The 17,242-nt window shown below is 49.5% G+C and overlaps 1 protein-coding gene across 3 annotated transcripts in view; it reads right to left on the bottom strand.

The window, feature by feature from the left end:
• GPR137C (G protein-coupled receptor 137C) overlaps positions 1–17,242 on the bottom strand; it is a 34,644-nt gene that overhangs the window by 15,673 nt on the left and 1,729 nt on the right. For 2 of the 3 annotated variants that reach the window (XR_011739464.1, XM_065838825.2), the window contains exons 2-6: positions 10,816–10,859; positions 9,848–10,076; positions 5,848–5,997; positions 5,172–5,294; positions 4,963–5,078 (exon numbers count right to left, since the gene is read on the bottom strand). Coding sequence is in view for 2 of the 3 variants with exons in the window: in XM_065838825.2 (XP_065694897.1) it covers positions 4,963–5,078; positions 5,172–5,294; positions 5,848–5,997; positions 9,848–10,076; positions 10,816–10,859 (662 nt within the window). In the remaining variant the exon portion in view is untranslated. Of the gene's footprint in view, positions 1–1,500; positions 4,258–4,962; positions 5,079–5,171; positions 5,295–5,847; positions 5,998–9,847; positions 10,077–10,815; positions 10,860–17,242 lie in introns of those variants that run through there. The other variant, XM_065838824.2, reaches the window with a different exon arrangement.

Genomic DNA, 17,242 nt, shown 5'->3' with positions numbered 1-17,242 from the left:
TGCAAAGGATTATAGGAGCTTCAGAGCTGCTGTTATACAAAGGTGCCTTCCTTTGCCTCGCACAACTTTCTCGTGGCAACAGGTTGTTTGTGGTGGTTTCTGCTGCACTGACGCTGTGTTGTAGGCTTTGGTCATCGCTTCCTCGTTGAAGGCAAAAGGAGATGTCTTGAGCAGCAGCATGCTGGAGGAACTCTGCTACTTGACGTTTGGCCTCTTTAGGGACCTGCTTGTCTCACGCTGGGGCTAAGAAGGGAAAAGGACATGCCCACCACGGGGCCGCTGCTCCTCAGGGGCAGCACAGAGCTGCTCAGCTGCTGAAGTTGAATTTTGCTGCTCCAAGAACAAGCAGTCAGGGAAGTAGGACAGGGAATGGCTATGGCAGGGCAGAGGGGCCCTCCTGGGCCATGCACAGCCCCCGCACCCCCATAGCAAATGAGTGATACCCCATCCCTGCTGCCAGCTGGGTGCCACAGGGACTGAGCCAGCCCTGATTACACCATCTGCCTTTGCAACCGGGACAAAGGAGACGGGCTCAAATGTGGTCAGCACTGTCATAGAAGACACTCACAGCCCAGCCCTAAGCTGCTTTTTTACCCCAGAGCCCCCAAAATGCATGTGGGGACAGGTGCTGCTGCGCAGGAAGATGCACCGTGCGCTCTCGATCAGCTGCTGCTGTTTGCAGTGGGGTCAAGGCCACACAGATAAATCTGTGCAGGGAAATAAGGGAAGCAGTGAGTTATTGGGAAGGGCTCTCAGCTCCTCCACAGCTCAGTGCTGCAGCAGTTGAAGGATCACAGCTCTCCTGGAGCGGTATGTGAGGAATCATAGAATCACACAACAGCTTGAGTTGGAAGAGACCTTCCAAGCTCACCCAGTGCCACCGCTGCCATGAGCAGAGACATCGTCAGCAGCTCAGGTTGCTCAGAGCCTCGTCGAGCCTGGCCTGGGGCATCCACCACCTTTCTGGCCAACCTGGGCCAGGCTTTCACCACCCTCAGTGTCAACCTTCCTTGTCCTATCACAGCAGCCCTTCCTAAAAAGTCTGTCCCCATCTTTCTTATGGGCCCCTTTTACACACTGAAAGGGAAGTGGCAGCAAGGTGCAGAGGAGACGGTTCAAGAATGTTGTACCTTACAAGCTGGAGAACAAGATGAAGCCCTGTGTCCCTTCGGGCCCTCAGAAACATCAGAGGATAACACACCCTGGGAGAGCAGAGGAAGGAACGCTGCCAAGGGGAACTGCAGGACCCCCCGCATAAACCTCTGGGTGCTCTGCACCCAGCTGGACTGGAGCCTGGAGAGGGACTCACAGGGATGCTGCAGCCACACTGTAGAACACAGCCCAGCAAAAACCAGCAGAGCAATCAGGTGTTCAGGGCTCCCACACTGGCACAGCCACCATATCCCTGTCCAGGACAAGGGGGACAGCAGGACCACAGCTGGAGCTGGGTCACACCATGAGCAAGATGCAGCCAGGCCTCTGGCAGCCTAGCACAGAAAGTATTTTTTTCATTATTTTATTATTTCAACATAGTAGTGCTTGGTTACAGTTTAGTGAAGAACAAATAGGTACATTCATTGGCCACAGCTTCCTGTTGCAGCCAGCTGCTGCCTGACTGCAGAGCCAAAACACTGTTAAAACATACCAAAAGAAAAGAAAAGTTTAATGAAAGGCAACTATGCATTAAAAAAGTCATTGTACTTCTCAGCTATAAATTACTTCAGTAAAACACAGGACCAGCCCCAAGAGGAACGGTCAGAGTTTTGAAATTAACGGCCATCCATACAAATGAATAAACCCAAACCACTGTGCCAGTCACTCACAAGTACATTAGCAACGACACTCACTGCCCCGACCTGCCATCCTAATGCCAGGAAGATCGTATTGTTGTTGTGTGCTTCAGTGCAATATGAACAATGAGCCTGTAGCCCTTTAATTTTTATTTTTAAATTTTCTTTTTTTTGCACTACACTCCTTTCCCTCCAAAGAAAAAACTTAAAGTGCTCCTAGTGCTTTGGAATTTAAGCAAGAACAGGGGCCACTAGCGTCACTTCATGTCTTTGGTGACTTATGGGAGAAGAAAGAAGGGCAAATGCACCGAGCCCAGGTCCTTCATTAGCTTTGCCATAAGTCAAGCAGTGATTGAGATGGAACAACCTGTTTCTGCACCTCAGCCGAGGGACAGGGACAGGTCCCTCACACCACATAAGGCAGGAGCAGCCAGAAAAGCCACGGCAGCACGCTCAGGTTCAAGTGCTAGAGCAAGAGGGATGTGCTGAAAGTTGCCTTCTCCAAAAAGCAGCAGGGGTTGCTCCTTTTTTTGGGGGGCAGCAAGAGTGATGCAGGTGAGCAGGAAGGGGGCTCACAAGCCAGGACAGGGTGGTCTCAGTGTGACAAGTGACATCTAGCTCAGTACAAGCAAGGGGAGTGAGCGGGTGACCAGGCCATACCAGTGAGCACACAGCAAGTGAGGAAAGGCCAGGGCTGCCCCAGGGTTTGGAGTTTCTCTCACACCCGAGGTGGCCTCAGGGTCTCTCCAGCACAAGACCCCAGCCCAGTGTCCCACAGCACTGCACAGCTCCATGCACAGGTAAATCCATCAGCCCAGCCAGGTCCTTCACTGTCAGATGTGGGTTTGAACAGGAAGAGCAGCTCTAGGGGGGTTAAAAGCAGTTCCAGTTCAGGTTGGCACTAGAGCAGGGAGCAGCTGCCCTCCCTGGACCAGTGCCTCCATCCCAGCCTGCAGCCAAAGCCAGGAATAACATCAAGCCTCATCTCCAAGAGCCCAATGGACCTATAGGGCAGGCAAAACTCAGCTATTTTGGTTACAGAGAGACAGAAAAACATCCTTCCAGACTGACCCGTCCCCCTCAAACCCTGAATGTACCATCCAGCCCTGCTGACACAGCCACCATGGCAGCGGGGGCTCCAGGCCCATGGTCCTGCCCCACACCAGGGAGAGGAGCACAATGAGCAGATCTCTGCAGCATCTGCCACTTCCCTCTTTGCCTCCAGGGACACACACCTCCTGCACCTCAGCAGGGACCCCACTGGTTCACATTCATTCAGGTTAAAACTCTTCATTATCTGCTAAACGCAATTTAATACTGAGGGGGAAACAGGAGCCCCACCATGAGTGAGGAGGAAGGGGGAGCAGGACTGCCTTTCACCACCCCCCAATTAAAGCAGCCCCAGTTTTCCATGTGCTTTGGGCCACATGTGTCCCTGCCCACATGCTCTCGCTGAGACAGCTCCAGCTCAAAGCTTTCCCAGAAGGCAGCAGCCTCTAAAAGTCTTGCTCCCAACTCAACAGCAGGTACCCCCAAGCCAGCCCTCGTCCTCCACCAGAAGCTAGTGGGTTGTTTACAATTTCATGATCTTAATGCCAGTAGGAACACTTGATCTCACCCTCACAGGCCTCTGCTAGGACACACTTTGAGCTCAGCTTTGAACCCACAGTCCTGGGTAGGATAGTTCAGGAGCCTGTGAAACAAAGACAAGCAGCGCAAGACCACACTCAGGCCAGAGGCCTCAGCCCTGCAGGGTGTGAATATGGCACAGAATGCTTTAACGTTCCCTGTAACACACTCGGTTAGCAGAGCTGCACACTTCCAAGTGAGTCAGGATGCAGAGTACTTCACGGAACACGTCTTTGCAGGAAGACAGTGCCTCTCCCAGCTATGGATGTGCAATTAAAAGAGTAACTAGAACAATCTCAGACCAAGCACAGTCTGAGCAAGATTCATTCCTTCCAAGTGTGCAGATAAAAGTGCAAATATGCATTTGATGTTTCTTTTCTAGTGAGGAAGCTCTGGTGCATTTAGCTGCCAACATCTTGAAGACCAGACCAAAGAAAAAAAAAAAGCTTCCAGAGAGTTCAGCTTCACTTTGCTACATGGTACCTTAAAGTCACAGTTCTCTTGCTTACTGCCCGCAGCCATAGGCTCAGTCCTGCTTACAGCTGCAGCAGGCAGTGGAATGTTTGTGTTGATGAGTTAGATGCTTCAGGGAAGAAGGAAAGAAAACCAGGTTACAATCCTATACATGAATGCCACTTCAGGGAAGAGAGGGACCTCGCAGCCTCTTCAGTTCTGCGGTGCAGGGTGAGAGCTATGGTGGTTATTCATCTCCGAGCCGCCTGCGGCAAAGAGCAAGGGGGCACCATCTGTAGCGGTTCCGCTGAGATGGGGACCCACTGCGTAACTGTCATTCCCAGCCAGGGACCCATAGCAGCCAGAGCACTGAGGGGTGGCCAAGCTGGGAGGAGAGACAAAAACCAGACACAGACTCTTAGAGAGGAGTAGTTTGGCTGCGGTTAGTTCCCACTGCTAGGAAAGACTAGCACAGATCGGGGTATCCATGCAGCATCTCCAAGGAACCTGGCTTTGATGAAACGGGTACAAGGAGAATAGCTCCAGGCCCCACAACACTGGTCAAGAAGAGCCAGAACCTCTGAACCCCTCACTACACCCCAGGGAGGGACAGGGCTCTCAGGTTCCCCCTTACAGTTTTGCAGGGGATACATGACCATTCCCCCCACACCACATGTTCCTGCAGAGCTTTGTCCCAGTCAGCTCCCAGGGACCTGGTCTCCCCCACCAGGACTTCACCAGCTCTCACTTGTCAGTGAAGAAACTCCTCTGGAAGTCATTTTAAAGCCCTCTGCCCCACAGCTGAGGAAGGATCCTAGCAAGATCAGCCCTCCTGTCTGTACCCACTGCATATTTCTACCTGGGAGCACCCAGTGTGATATCCACCTCTCAGAGTTGGTTGCTTCTGATAAAAATAGCTCCTTGTGAACAAAACCAAGCTCAGTCAGAAGGCTCCTTGCCTCATCTACCTTGCCCAAGCTGCTTCTTATACCAAAATTTCCTCCTAAGAGCAGAAGCCAAGAGCCCTGTTGTTTCCACCCAGGGCAGCAGAACAACAGCTGCGCTTTCCCTCACCCAACACCACACTTACCCTCCTTCTCTGGCCCCAAGCCGTGACAAGTCATCATCGCTGTCGTAGCGCCTTGGATTGTCAAAGAAGTAGGCTCTGGAGCTGTAGCTGTGACTATTGACCATCCCTGCTGGAGTCTGTTAAAGAGAAAGCAGTTAGGCCAGAAGTGAAATATTTCTGACTGTCTTACCTAAAGGCTCCTCGAGCTACGGCAGTTTGCTCAGGCCTACCAAGTTCTGGCTCAGTCTCTGAGCCCGGAAGAACAGCACCACGAAAGTCGTTGGCACCAGCTCCCAGAGGAAGAGGACGACTCCAAACACCACATACTCTTCACTGCTCACTTGCACGTGCGCCTGTGGACAGAAGTTCAAGATCTCTGTGTAATCCTAGCCATCAGCAGAGCTACACAGCTCCCAAAGCTGGACATGGCATACAGCTTAGGATTAGGAATGCTGAGAAATCCTTACAAAGGCAGGAGTCCTTAAACCAGAATAGCAACCCTCACCTGACTGCTGCTACTAGTTCTAGCGAGATAGTTCTCTTCAGGGTGCTACCAAGGTACTGTTAGCTCCCTCCCCACACCAAGGACTCTCCTTATTAAGCATTGCTTTTCTGCTCCAGTTGACTTGTTCCTCCTCTCCCCCAAAAGAAGAGTTGGCAGGCTAAAACTGAAGGGCACAACAAGGAATCCCTCCTGAAGAAGTAGCCAGATAGAGGAAGACTCAGGTTTACTCCGGTAGAGACCACACACAGGGCTTCTGAAGGCAGAAAGTCAGCTCATCTGGGGATTTAGAGGAACAGACATCTCCTCATAGCTCCCTTTTTCCCCTACAGATGCCCTCACAGGATTGTAAAGTGACTGCCTTTCACTTTCCTAGCTCTGGCTTGGGGGTCACAGACACTTACCTTGTCTGAAAGGTTGTCCCAGCCATAGTTAAAAGGACCAGGAACATTGTCTGGAGATATGGCCACAGCTACCAGGTTATAGCAAGCCCTTGAGGAATACAGAAGAGCGACTACAGATCCCACAAGAATAGCCTGGCAGACAGATGTTCCCTAGAGCAGGAAGAAAAACAGCTTTAATACAGACCCTCCTACAGAACTGGCTTCCCCACCCCCCCAACAAATGCATGAGAAGTTATGCAGGCAAGAATGACTTAGAACATTTTTATGTTGTTACTAAAATATTCAGAGCTGGTTAAAAGTTGTGTGTGAAGTTCACTGCAGAAGCAGAGCTACACAGCTGCTATTGCCTGGGAGCAGGAAAGACTTGAGACACAGGAACATCATTCTCAGGATCTTATCAGTCAGCTTCAAACTGGTGGTCCAGAGAGACACCATCCCACCCACTGCCACTCTGTGATACTCTCCAGAAGACCAACCAACAACCATTAAGAAAAAAAATCAACTTTATAGAATAATCTGGGTTGGAAGAGACCCTCAAGATAGAGTCCAACCATTAATCCAATCCTGGCATGAAGAACCTCATCTCTGTGTCTGTCCAACCCCTCCAGGGATGGTGACTCCACCACTGCCCTGGGCAGCCTGTTCCAATGCCTGACAGCCATTTCCTTTAAGTAATCATTCCCAAGATCCAATCTAAACCTCCCCTGGTGCAACTTGAGGCCATTTCCTCTCATGCTGTTGTTACCTGGAAGAGACAAATGCCCTCCATGCTCCAAGCTCCTTTCAGGCAGTTCAGAGATCAGAAGGTCTCCCCTCAGCTCCTGTTCTCCAGGCTGAACCTCCAGGTCCCTCAGCTGCTCCCATCACACTTGTGCTCCAGCCCCTTCCCCAGCTCTGTTCCCTTCTCTCAACTTGCTGCAGCACCAACTTACTGCTTCTCCTCCCTGATCAGACCCTACAGCAAAGATGTCCAACCCAGCTCATTCACTCTACAGCAGTCTGGCACTTCTGACATTGAACACATTTGTGTACAAAAGCAGCTCAAATATTCAGGGTGGGCAACTCTGAGAACAGGCAGAAAGACCCAGCACATCAACTCCAGCACTGCTGGAACAAACACAGAGCTTAGTGCTAAAAAGTGGCAAAATCCTGCAAGTCTCTGCCTCCTACAAGCTGTCCTGTGCTGCTACAGAGCTCTTTCCAGTGTTGCAGACACTGAGCTCTCAGAGGGACAGTTGCACAAGGTACCCAAAGGTCACAGTACCTACCTCTCCTAGAGAACTAGCTAAGGGAGAGGAAGCTACTTCAAGTTCTGCAAGTGTCTCCATTTCTTTGCAAAATACACCCATAAAGCCTTTAATAGCTACTGGTAGCCATCAAGTCACCAAACAGAAGAAGGTGGTAAGTGGGCAGACAAACATCTCAGGAGCTGACTTCTGTATTTAGGCAGACAATCTGCTCAGGAAACTCATCTCATTGACCTGTTCCACATCCAAGCTACAGGTATGTGCTAGCTCTATTTTCCTTGCTTTGTAGCACCTGCTCAAGACAGTGTCTTGGAAGAGTCAGTGAGAAAGTGCTGCTAATAGACAAGTCCCTGTAACACCACCAAAAGCACTGCACTGTTAGCCCAGCTCCTGGTGTTCAGGACAGCAGAATAAGAGGCAGAAAAGCTCATGAAACAAGTCTCCAGGTGACAAGGACCATGGTACATGATCTGGCAGCAGTCCAACAGCACAGCCTCCTTCTCAAGCATCAAATGACTCCAACCTCCCTGCCCGCAGTGGTGGAGGCAGCAGCCTCACCAGGCACCTCCTGCTTTGAGTCAGCAGGTTCACAGCTGGAGTTCAGTAGGCAGGACAACCTTTACAGGTAGTTGTGTAACACTTTTGCTCATCCCCGCCCTATTTTTGCAGCTCCTCCACAACACAAAGTCAGGGGACACCTTCAAGGCAGGGAAGGGAGACAGCACTTAAATACAAGAGACAGTCAGGTTGAATATTCAGGGTTCTCTAGAGTTTGTACAAGAGTGAGGCCCCACAGGCAGCCTCAGGCACGTAACTAGAGGAAGTTACTGCATTCATAAACTACTGCTGGGTGAACTTGATAAGTTAATTAATATCCAGAGCCAGTCAGAGCTGGCCCATGTAAGCAGGGATTTGAGCAGCCTCTCAGCGTAGTCATGACTCCTGTGTCTCCCTTCAGATCACCTGGCCACAATCTGTGGACGCTTGTCACAAGAGTCAGGCAGGCAGCCGGTCCCAGCCACCTACAGCCCACACCCCCAAGGTTCTGGGCAGCTGCCCATGCTCTCTGCTGTTTAAGAGATACAGACTTCTCATACAGAAAGGCTCAGCTTTAACCTTGACAGCACAGCTCTAGCCTCCCTCTCAGCTTGCACTCAGCTGTCCACTCTAAAGAAAGAGCAGTGGACCACAGCCACTGTGAGCAGTCATGCCAATCATAGTATCATTTTGGTTAGAAGAGACCTGCAAGGTCATAGAGTCCAACCATTCCCCCACCCCTGGCATAAGCCCATGTCCCTGAGAACCTCATCTCCGCATCTGTTCAACTCTTCCAGGGATGGTGACTCCAGCACTGCCCTGGGCAGCCTGTTCCAATGTCTGACAGCCCTTTTCAGGAAGAAATTGTTCCCAAGACCCAACCTCAATCTCCCCTGGTGCAACTTCAGGCCATTTTCTCTCATCTTATTCACTTGTTACTGGGGAGAAGAGATCAACCTCCCCTTTATGCTACAACCTCCTTTCAGGTAGCTGTAGAGAGCAAAAAGATCTCCTCAGCCTCCTCTTCTCCTGGCTTAACCCCTGCTCCTCATAAGATGGTCTGCTAAGGAGCAAGAAAATGTCTCCAGCCAGGGCAAGGCAGTTGCCTGGCTCCAGAATATCTTTCTAGCAGTGTCTACTGCAAGGTGGCTTATCACCCTCTTCCTGAGATGGGACAGAGCCATCCAACAGCACCCAGGAGCTCTACACTCCAGGCAACCTCTCACCTGAGCCAGGCATGGCAGTGCTTTAAGCCCATGGAAATTCACCTGAGGGCACATTGGAAATGAGACCTGAGTCCCACCTTCTGACATCTAGAAGGTGGCAATACAGAGCAGATGAGGTGAGGAGCTCTGTTACTAGGAAAAGGCAGCAGCTCAGAATTACCAGAGCCAGGCAGCTGGCTTCCCTTAGCCTGACTACACTCAGGTGCTCAAGTTTTCCTACAGATATTTTCAGGCTCATCAAGAAACCACTGTCTGCCTTTCTCAACAGGCCAAGGACCCATCCTGGAGTCACTGCCTTTGGCAGGAGTGATATGGCTTCCTAGAGTAAGATGAGGCAGCTCAAGTGCACACTTAATTGCAAGCTGCTGCCACACTAAGATGAGACTGCTGGTGGCTTATCTACTTTTCTACCTGCTTGAGATGACTTGTGTGTGTTCAGGCCCCCAGCTGTCCTTCTGCCTTGGGGCAGAACCTTCAGCAACCTCTCCTTCCCCTCCAAGATGCTCATCTCATCCGGGACAGGTGAGCACTGCCTCCAGCTCAAGCAAGCAGGCAGCTAAAGCTGGAGTGCTGAGGGGATCCCCTCTGCAGAGAATTGTGCTGGGCATCTGCTAGAGATAACATGCTGCAGACTCTACTGTCCTTATGACAATTTACTACAGAAAAACCAATCTGCTGCTCTTAGAGAACCCTCTCTTCCAGTCAGAACTTAATCATACTTGTAAACTAGAAAAGCATAAGCAGCTCTTCAGTCTATTGTGTCACCAAAGCTGCAGACAATGCATTCTCCTAAAACACGCAGGATGCTTCATTCCTGCAGCAGGACTGTGAACTTGCTGGACAGAGGAGTCCAAGAGCTGCCACCTCCATACTGGAAGGAGTATTTGAGCAAGAGTAGCTCAAGTATCACCAGTAAGTATACACAGATCCAGCTGTGAATCCACCTGGTTACTGTGTAGTTCTAGTGTAGTTGACAAAGCATTTACCTACCTTAGACTCGAGGTAGACATTTGCTGAAGACATCTTTCCCAGTTTGCACATGCAGCAAGCCAGCGAGATGGCACAGAGGATGAAGAGGCTGTCGTTGACAAGAGCGCGGGCAAGGACTGTCCATCTCAGCTGGTTCTCCGGGACCTCACCGTGGATTAACATTGCACAAGTTAAGTTCACAACTAAGTAGAGGAGGCTGGTAAATACGGAGCCCAGATACAACAGGACCCTAGAGAGATGGGGAGGTGGAAATAATGGAGTTCAAGTCAAACAATTCTGGGGTCATTCTCCACCACCCTCCTCTCTCATCAGGCAAGAGGATCTCCCTGCATGCCCAGTGATCTGCGTGCTACAAAGACCAGACATTCCAGCAAGTTTCAGGGCTTGTATTGACAGCCCAAGTCTGCAGAGTATTTGTTTGAGCTGTTCTCATAATGCATAAGCAGTGTAAGTCATCATGAGTTACAAGACTCATTTTCTGACAGTCAGGTTCTTATCTTGCAGATTTTAAGTGTTGCTCCAGCTCTGCATTAACTTCAGTCAATAAGCTGTGAGTCATCACAATCACTGCAACTTCTTTATTGAAAGCCACTGGCACTTGCCTTTTCCTTCCTGGGTTTCCCTGGAAATGTCTAGGGAGCACCTGGGCTGCGCAAACACAAGTCCCACCTATTGCTCAAGCCTTACCCTACAGATCTTTTCTGAGGGTGGGACAGCTCAGAATGACCAAGAGCTCATCTAGTTTCCTAACAGCAGTATTGGGATGCTGAAGACAAGTGTGGGGCTATGCAGCACAGGCTTTAGCTTCCTTGGGTCCCTTGGAGCTCCCTGTCCTACTCCAAGGCACAACACCAGGCATGGCAGAAGCTCTGCTCACTCTTTGGGGCCTGAAGTTCCCATTCCCAGCATTGCAGCACAAGCCTGCCTTAAACCAGCTTTGAGAGGAACATTAGAAAAGATTCACTTACTTGTACTTGTTGAATTCAGCTGCACACTTCACTTTGAATATGACCTAGTGGAAAGATTTGCACAGCATTATTTAACATGGCCTATCATTCTCTTTTAAGCTTAGTAAAGATATATACACAACAGGGAAGCCAGCATCCAGTTGGACATCTTGAAGGACTCCAGATTATCTATTAGCACCAAGTCCGGCACTGGACCCACTTGCAAGAAAAACTGGTATTTTTCCTGCAAGAAACAAGCCCAAACATAGGTGTCCAATAGTCATAAACATATTTAATATCCCATATGTGACAAGGACTTTAACACCACACTTATAGACTTGAAGAAAAAGCAGGGAGTTCAGCACGCAGTAGTCACTAAGTTAATACAAAAATACATCTACTTTGCCCAGTGTTCTGTGCTGCGTATTTTAGGACCTCATGCTCTGCTTCCTTGTTAGAGAAGGCAGGTTCAGCAAGACAAATAGCTGATTTAAAATAGCCCTCTCCTATTGGATTATGGACCTGCAGGTTATAACAAGCATTTGGAGCTCAGAGCTCCTCCACCCTGATGATGTTTGTAGGCCAAACACACCTGAAAAGTAACTCTGAGATAGTAGGAAGTCCTCCAGAGATGAGAGTGCCAGCCAACCAAGCTGCATGGCACATTTGACAGATAAACAGACAGTCAGTCACTTTGAGGCTGTTTCACTCTTCAAAACAACACACTGTCCAAGAGCAGATCTGGGTTCTGTGAATTTCCTTACCACACAAGGGATTAGAAGACTTAAGCTGAAAGTTGCTCAAGAAGGACCAGCACTTCAGAGAAAAGGCTCACAGGCTTCTTGCTCAGACCATGGGGCACTGAAGCCATGTCCACACCTCCAGTTATTTGGGTTGGGAAGGCTGGAGAACCATCAGCTGATGCTCAGGCAGCCCTACAATGCTCTTCATCCAATATACCAGCCAACCCTCCATGTCCCTTTGGGCTGGAAGGCAGCTCCTGCTGAAGCATCCAAGGGCAGGACTTCTGGGCTAAGGAGGTATGGACAGGTGTGGACATATTCCCAAGTCACAGCTCAAACACGAGCACTGCAGTCCTGCTGCAAGGGGACAGATAACTGGTACCCACACCTGGTCAGGACAAGCAGCAAGAAAAACATGGAGCTTGCTTGTCACACACTTCAGCACAACCATGGCTGGAACTGGGTTTTGCCCTGGGAGAAACACAGATTCTGGTACCAACCCCACCAGGAAGGATCCCAGAGCTGAGGTCACAGCCTTAGACAAAGGCCATGTCCTGACCAGAAACTTGGGAGGAACTTGGGGAGAGGTAGAGAGTCAGCTAGCCAGACCCAGCAAAGATCTACTTGTGGGGTCAGCACAAGACCACTGTGGAGGTTTAGTTTCACCACTTCTGCAAGGAGCCCTCCCTGTCAGCTTCCAGACCATGGCCGCAGTGAAGGATCACTCATCTCTTACAAGGCACCTTACTCAGCTTTTTTTTTGGTCTGGTGGGACTTCTTGGCTCCTGCCTTCCAGTCAGGACTAAGGTAGCAATGAAGCTCTGAAGCTTCCAAAAATCAGGCTCCTACTAACAGGATTTCCTAGAATCATGGCATCATTTTGGTTAGAAGAGACCCTCAAGATCATCAAGACCAACCCTTAACCCAACACTGGCACTAAACGGTGTCACTAAGAACCTCATCTCCGCATCTGTTCAACCCCTCCAGGAATGGTGACTCCATCACTGCCCTGGGCAGCCTGTTCCAATGCCCAAAAACCCTTTCCAGGAAAAAATTCTTTCCAATATCCAACCTAAACCTCCCCAGCACAACTTTAAGCCATTTCTTCTCATCCTATCACTTGTTACTTGGGAGAAGAGATCAACACCCTCCATGCTACAACCTCCTTTCGGGCAGTTCAGAGATCAGAAGGTCTCCCCTCAGCTGCTGCTCTCCAGCTGAACCCCCAGGTCCCTCAGCTGCTCGCATCACACTTGTGCTCCAGCCCCATTCCCTTCTCTCAACTCACTCCAGCACCTCAAGGGCTTTCCACAGACATTTTGGGATTTGAGGGTCGATCTATTACAGCCATTTCAAGCATTGGAAAGCCCTCCTACAGGGCATCGGACAGCTTCAGCAACCCTGTTCTGAGAGCCAGTGTCACTGTCTGGTCCTATTCCCCAGTAGGATGGAGGATGAACTCACAAAGCACCTACAAGCAGGGAATAAGATGTGGTATCTCAGCAGAGGAAAGTATCCAAAGAGTCAGTACAAGCAGTTGTTGAAGCCCCCTGTCCTGTTGTCCTGGCCTGTGCCAGCCCAGAGAAGCACAGAAGCACAGCACTATGCACTATGAGGCCCAAAGCTCATCTGAGTTACAGGAAGCTTGAGCCTTGGAAGGACCATGACTTCAAAACAGAAATCCTCCAATCCTCTGCGCTTAGTTTGCCAGTAGGCTACATTCACACACTTTGGGAGCATCAAAACAGACATCAAGGACATCCATCTGGGAAACCTCTTGGTTTAGCACCCATGGAAACCCATTTGATGTATTTGTACTGCTGCTCAGACTCCCAGAAGAGCAGCCCTTAACTACAGCCCTGCAGAGTCCCTGGCTTGTGTTCTACCCCAGGTGAGAACAGGCCCTCAGTCAAGCAGGGAAATGCCACTGGCAAACAGAAATAAGGTGCTGACCTCCACAGCTGCAGTGGCCACAGGCAAAACAGTGTCCCAAGACTCTCCCATAAAGCCCCGAGCTCTGAGGACTAAGCACACAAAGCCATCTCAGGGTTAAGAGTACAACAGCAACCTGAGACTCACGTTTGGGCTGCTGCCACAAAAAGCACAGTGAGACCACAGCACCAGTCTTACACTTTTATTAGCCCCCAGCTATTTAGTCCTGCAGTTATCAGATTTTTTAAAAAAGCATCACTCAGTTTGCAGTGGTTTTAGTTATTAAGACATGGTAACTCATCTGCAGGCTGCATTTTCTTCACAGGAGTTGGGTGACACCAGCAGTGTTCACAAAGCACCTTTGGGTTCTTCTTATCCATAAGACAGCTTTGCAAGGTTTTAAGCACTAGACTAGCTCTGCTGCTTTCAAAACCAAAGGATAGCTGATGTAGAGGGTTCCAGTGTGAAGAAATCAGCACAGCGAGCTCAGGAGTAGCCTTATTCTTCATAAAAATAGGAAATACAGACCCCTGCCCTCAAACTGGTGCATTATGCCAAGTTGCTAGGAGCAACCTTTGCAAACTGAGCAGTTCCTTCAGCTCCTAGCTGAGGCCAGCCCCAAAAGTCATGCAGTTGCCTGCTGAAAACAATGACCAGAAGCCTCTGCTAGCCCAGAGCAGCAGGATTGAGAACATTTACTCCTAAGCAAGCCTTTTATAACAATTACACAACACTCAGTTGTCTTTATGAAGCCACAAGTCCTTTGAGCACTTCACATCACCACAGACTTGGGAAGAAGGTGAGGCCAAGAAGACCTACAAACCTCCAAGTCCTCTGTGGTGCTGGAGGCTTCGGTTTTTGTGACGAGAGTGGATACATTTCACAAAAGTGAATATCTTGCTCACATCACTGAGCCTGAAAAGTGAACTTGCTAAGGGCTTGTTCTCATATTCTCTAAGGACCACTGTACAAGCCATGACCTTAGCCCTAACATTAAGCCTCAGACAGTGCTTTAGCTCGGTTTTGCTAGAGCCATTCACAAAAGACCTGAAAGATCCAGGAGAGCCAGAAACTTCTCATTGTCTGATGGAATCTAAGTATCTTTCGCTCCATAGAGAAATCATGAATCAAGACATAACCATGTTCTGCCTTGACACAAACACAGCCCTCAGTTGCAAGATCATCCACAAACAGATTCCTTCTCTCACCACTGAGCACTGGAGCAGAGCACAGACTATTTTGGGACTACACCCCATAACAAGTGTTCAAGCTCCCACCCGCCTCTTGGAGGGAAAGTTGGAACTATCTGTGATGAGGATCTCTCACCATCCCCACTAATACCAGGATCATCCTATGCCATCATAAACACAGTGTGCAACTTGCACGTACCCTGATTTCCTAGAATAGCTGCCATAGCCACCTGTTCATTTGGGAACCATCAGCCATGGGATGGAGCAGTTTTGAGTGCAAGTGACCCCTTACCAGCTGTCCCTCTGAGGCAGAGGGCATGTGTTAGGTGTCCGCTAGATGAGGAAGGTGGAAAACTGCAAGAATGGATGGAAGCTTTTCCAGTTTTCCATCTGAGAAGGCAGGAAGATGCAGGATAGCAAGGACAAACAGCTCCCAGGCTGGATGCTCTTCCCATGCATGTCTGCTCCAGTGCAATTAGAGCAGCAAGGGATGAAATAGGCTGATGTCATCTCCCGAGATGAAGCACTTAAAGAAACCCAGACAGGTTAAGGGTTATGGCCACACCAGTCTGACAGAGCAGCCCAGCAGAGCCACCACTCCAGCAGAAGGCCTTACTCATCATTGTGCGCTCCCAAGTGAGGCAAGGATGCCAAGTACTCAAGAAGGTCTCTGAGAGGGTCAAAATGTAGGTTGTCGTGGCTACATTTCCATATGCTGCACTCCTGACAATCACCTGGGGGAAAAGCAGGAATTAGCAGACTCTTGGGAAAGGTAGTGTTACTCAAGCAGACATCCAACTGGCAGCAGAGGAGCTATTCCACAAGCAAGGCAGAGAAAGGTTGGATATCAGAGCCATCGTTTCGTCCATTTGAGGCAAAACCGGAAGCAGATTGGGGGGATTCTGACCTGATGTACCATGAACTTCAAATTTCCTTGAAAGGAACTCATTCTGGGACAAACTTAAGGACAAAGGAAAAGATGCTACCAAGCAAAAGGCATAATGTCTTTTGATGTTCCTGGTGAGAATAAGGCAGTGATGAAAAACTGTCACCACCAAATAAGCATCCTACACATGTTTTGTGATGCCTCCATATCCCCTCAAGAATCTCAGGGGCCAGAAAGGGATAGGAAGAGCATAATCTCTCCCCACAGAAAGGAGGTACACTAGACAGTTTCATGAGCTTGAATTTCAGCCGCAGAACAGCCTAGAGTGCAAAATAATGCTAGTTCTCCATGGGTACATGCTGTTCCCTGGAGTTCTTTCCCCACCCAGCACCATTCCATCCTCAGCTTGTACAGAGGCTGAGCAGCTCCTTAAATCAAGCAAGATTAGCTCAAATGACATAGCCCAGGTCAGATTTTCTTCCACTGTTCAGAGAGATGCCAGCATCTCCACAAAGGAGGCACCATGTACAAAGACAATTAGCCAGGCCTTACACACAGCAGCAACCTATGCTTTTATCTGAGAACATCTCAGGCTGGGATGCCACCCCCAGAGCAGCAGCAGCTCAGTGCCCTTCTGCAGGTTGCTACCAATGGGCCCTGAAGAACTGGGAACAGTCAGGCCCTCCACAGCAGGTTCTGCTTGAAGTCACACTTGTAAACATATCTAGATCTTGAGCCACTTCAGCTCAACTGCTGTGGCTCCACCAAAGCTTCTCTTCTTCCTCCAGGTAGTGACAATTCTTGTTTAATTACCCCCTAAGCCCCCTTAACGCAACTCCTCTGGTGCTTCAAGAGAAGCACTGAGCACAGTCAAGCCAGGCACATCTCAGCTCCCAGCACATGGCACCCTTTGTCTGGAGAAGAACAGGCTCGTTTTAGCAGTTGCTAAAGGAGGAGGCCAAATACTGCTACTGAGCATCATTTATTTTGTTAAAATGGAAGCCAGAAAAAACACCAAAGCCTTTCAGTCCACCTAGCTGCACTTTCTTCAAAGCTCTGGAGCTGCAGCTCTTCATCGTCTACCATCCATGAGATCACCCACAAACACCACAAGTGCTGGACACCCACTCTGCTTGTGACAGCCAAGTGCCAGACCTTATCCGTAACTATGCATGCAAACCCACTTTAATAACTCATTTTATCCTTCTCCATTCTAGATCCTGAGCTCTGATTTCCTCAGCCACGATTTCCCTTGACTCTAGGTCTTCAAGGAGAAAGAAATTGGGTATGTTCAGCCAGACTCCACTGAAAAACAGATATTGTGGGAGGAAGGGAAGCCTGAGAACCTATTTTAATCTACTTTGCCATTCTTTAAAGGAGCCTTTCAACAACCCTGCAAAGAGGCAAATGTGCTGTCAAGTTCAGTGACTTGGAGAAAACAGCACCAGAAGATGGGACCACTTCCTCAGCTTGCCTTCAAAGGAACACACAAACACCTACGGGTTGGAGCAATCGGTAGGTCAGGCTCCCTTTAACAGACAAGATGGATTATGCACACTATGCACCATTTGTTATTTTGCTGCCGCTTGATCGGCAGCCTACCTAACACCAACAGCTTTTGCAATGAGCAGTTTACCCCCAGCTTCCAGGTGTTTGTGTCAGAGGGGAAAAAACCAAAACAGCTGAACACCCTAATT

Source organism: Patagioenas fasciata, chromosome 5, assembly GCF_037038585.1.
Source record: "Patagioenas fasciata isolate bPatFas1 chromosome 5, bPatFas1.hap1, whole genome shotgun sequence".
In the NCBI taxonomy this organism is placed as follows: domain Eukaryota; kingdom Metazoa; phylum Chordata; class Aves; order Columbiformes; family Columbidae; genus Patagioenas; species Patagioenas fasciata.
Note: the sequence above shows the minus strand (reverse complement) of the source record. Positions and strands in the feature narration are given on the sequence as shown.